At 33.0% G+C, this 2,141-nt stretch overlaps 1 protein-coding gene across 1 annotated transcript; it reads right to left on the reverse strand.

Moving 5' to 3' along the window:
- LOC132926198 (uncharacterized) lies at positions 1–660 on the reverse strand. Its single transcript, XM_060990537.1, has one exon. The coding sequence runs from the start codon at positions 658–660 to the stop codon at positions 1–3; it is 660 nt and encodes a 219-aa protein (XP_060846520.1).
- Between the last annotated feature and the right edge of the window lie 1,481 nt (positions 661–2,141).

The following is a 2,141-nucleotide window of genomic DNA, read 5'->3' on the forward strand; positions in this document are numbered from 1 at the left end:
TTAATGATCCAAAAAAAAATTTGCAAATTCATTTCGAATTTCTTGTGCTCTTGTTGACCCTCTGCGTGCACCACCGTGATTTCCTGTTTCATGTACATTATTAATTTGGTTTTCCTGAGCTTTACTGTATAACATTTCTTTACAATAATCGAGATCACTATCTCCATCTTTTTCGCGCACCACATTATGTAAAATACAAGCACACTTAATAATGTGTACAGCTTTGTCAGAAGTAACTTCAATATCTTTTCCTAGTATTCGCCATTTGGCACGCAGTATACCAAATGCACATTCAATGCATTTTCTAACAGCAGACAAACGTTTATTATAATTTTCTCTAAAGGCATTCAAATTGCGACTTGGAAATGGTCTCATGAGAAACGTTTTTAAAGGATATGCTTCATCGCCAATGAGCACGTGAGATAATTTAATCGTAGTTCCAGGTAATTCCTTATCGGGTGGTAAAAACGTATTTGATTGTATATGTTGAAAAAGTGTCGATGCTGCGAACGTCCCTCCATCACTCTTCTTACCGATGATATTGAATTGAGTCCATGCTACTTTTATGTGTTTGAATTGAGTCCAGGGTATTATCTTAATATCTTTGAATTGAGTCCGTATAGATAAAATGTCATAGCTACTTGTTAAGCCGGTGACCATGAACCTTGCACATCATATTATACCGGATACGTAACGATAACGGATATTCATCTACGGTGGTATAAAGTTACTCGTTCAAAATCAATCAGTCGTGCCGAATACTTCGTGAACACACAATTAGTTAATACTTACACAATAATTATCAAATTATAACGAGTGAAAAATGGAGTGTATGTTAAGTGAAAAACAAAAAACATTAAAAATTATTAAAGGTTTTAAGTTTCATTCCATAAAATGTTGCAAGGCGAGGTTCAACGGTGGACATGTTGTAAAAACTCGTGTAAGTGTTTTTTTAAATTAACCTCTGATAATGTTATGTCAGAAATCTTCAATGAACACAGACATGATAAGTGTGACGAAAATGTACTTACTAGACAGAAAATCAGCAACGCTGTTAAAAGGAAAGCTGTGGATGATATTTCTGTCCGGCCATCGAAGATTTTAGATAATGAGTTTAAAAATGGTGACATTTCAACTCTCACGACAAACGACGTTATTTTAATCAAACAATACATTCACCATGCTCGTTCGCTGCTTCATCCAAAATTACCTAAAAGTACCCATGAGACTCAAAATGCATTAAAATCAATGAATATTATAACAAATAATGACGAGAACTTTATGTTTTTGAATGATTTCGAAAATTCGATAGTAGGATTTTCAACAAAAATTAATTTAGATGTTTTGTGTGATGTAAAAAATATATATATTGACGGGACGTTTAAGAGCTGTCCTAAATACTTTACCCAAATTTTTACGATTCATGGTTACTATAAAGATTCATATGTTCCTCTAGTGTTTTTGTTGTTGTCCACGAAAGAGTCGAATATTTATGTAAAAGCATTTCAACATATTATTAATTATTGTACATCGCTAAGTTTAACATTTAGCCCTTCAGAAATTTATGTAGGTTTCGAAATTGGAATCCATAATGCAATTAAAGAAGTCTGGACCGATGTTAGAATTAAAGGGTGTCGATTCCATTTGGGTCAAAGTTGGTGGCGTACAATTCAGAAGTTAGGTCTATCTAAAGAATACAAGTCTGATTCTGAGAAAAGTAGATATCTCAAGTATTTTTTTGGATTGCCATTTTTAAATGAAAATGACGTAGTCCAATGTTTCACAGAAGATTTGATGGCAATAAAACCATCTGATGACGAAAAAATTGATAGTTTTACAGATTACATTTTAAATAACTACGTTGACAATGATGTTGCACAGTTTCCCCCCAAAGTTTGGAGTGATTTTTCAGCAACCACTAATCGGACCAATAACAGTTGTGAAAGTTTTCATGCAAAATTAAATGCCTTTTTTCATTCGGGACATCCAAATATTGTTATTCTTGTGGACACTCTTCTGGGAATACAGTCCGATATATATATAAAACTAAGAAGCAGAGCAAAAAGACCATGTAAAAAAACATTAGAAAAAGAAAATTTTTTACGAGAGCAGACAAACAAATACATAAATATGCAAATTGG

This window comes from Rhopalosiphum padi, chromosome 3 (genome assembly GCF_020882245.1).
Source record: "Rhopalosiphum padi isolate XX-2018 chromosome 3, ASM2088224v1, whole genome shotgun sequence".
Classification (NCBI taxonomy): domain Eukaryota; kingdom Metazoa; phylum Arthropoda; class Insecta; order Hemiptera; family Aphididae; genus Rhopalosiphum; species Rhopalosiphum padi.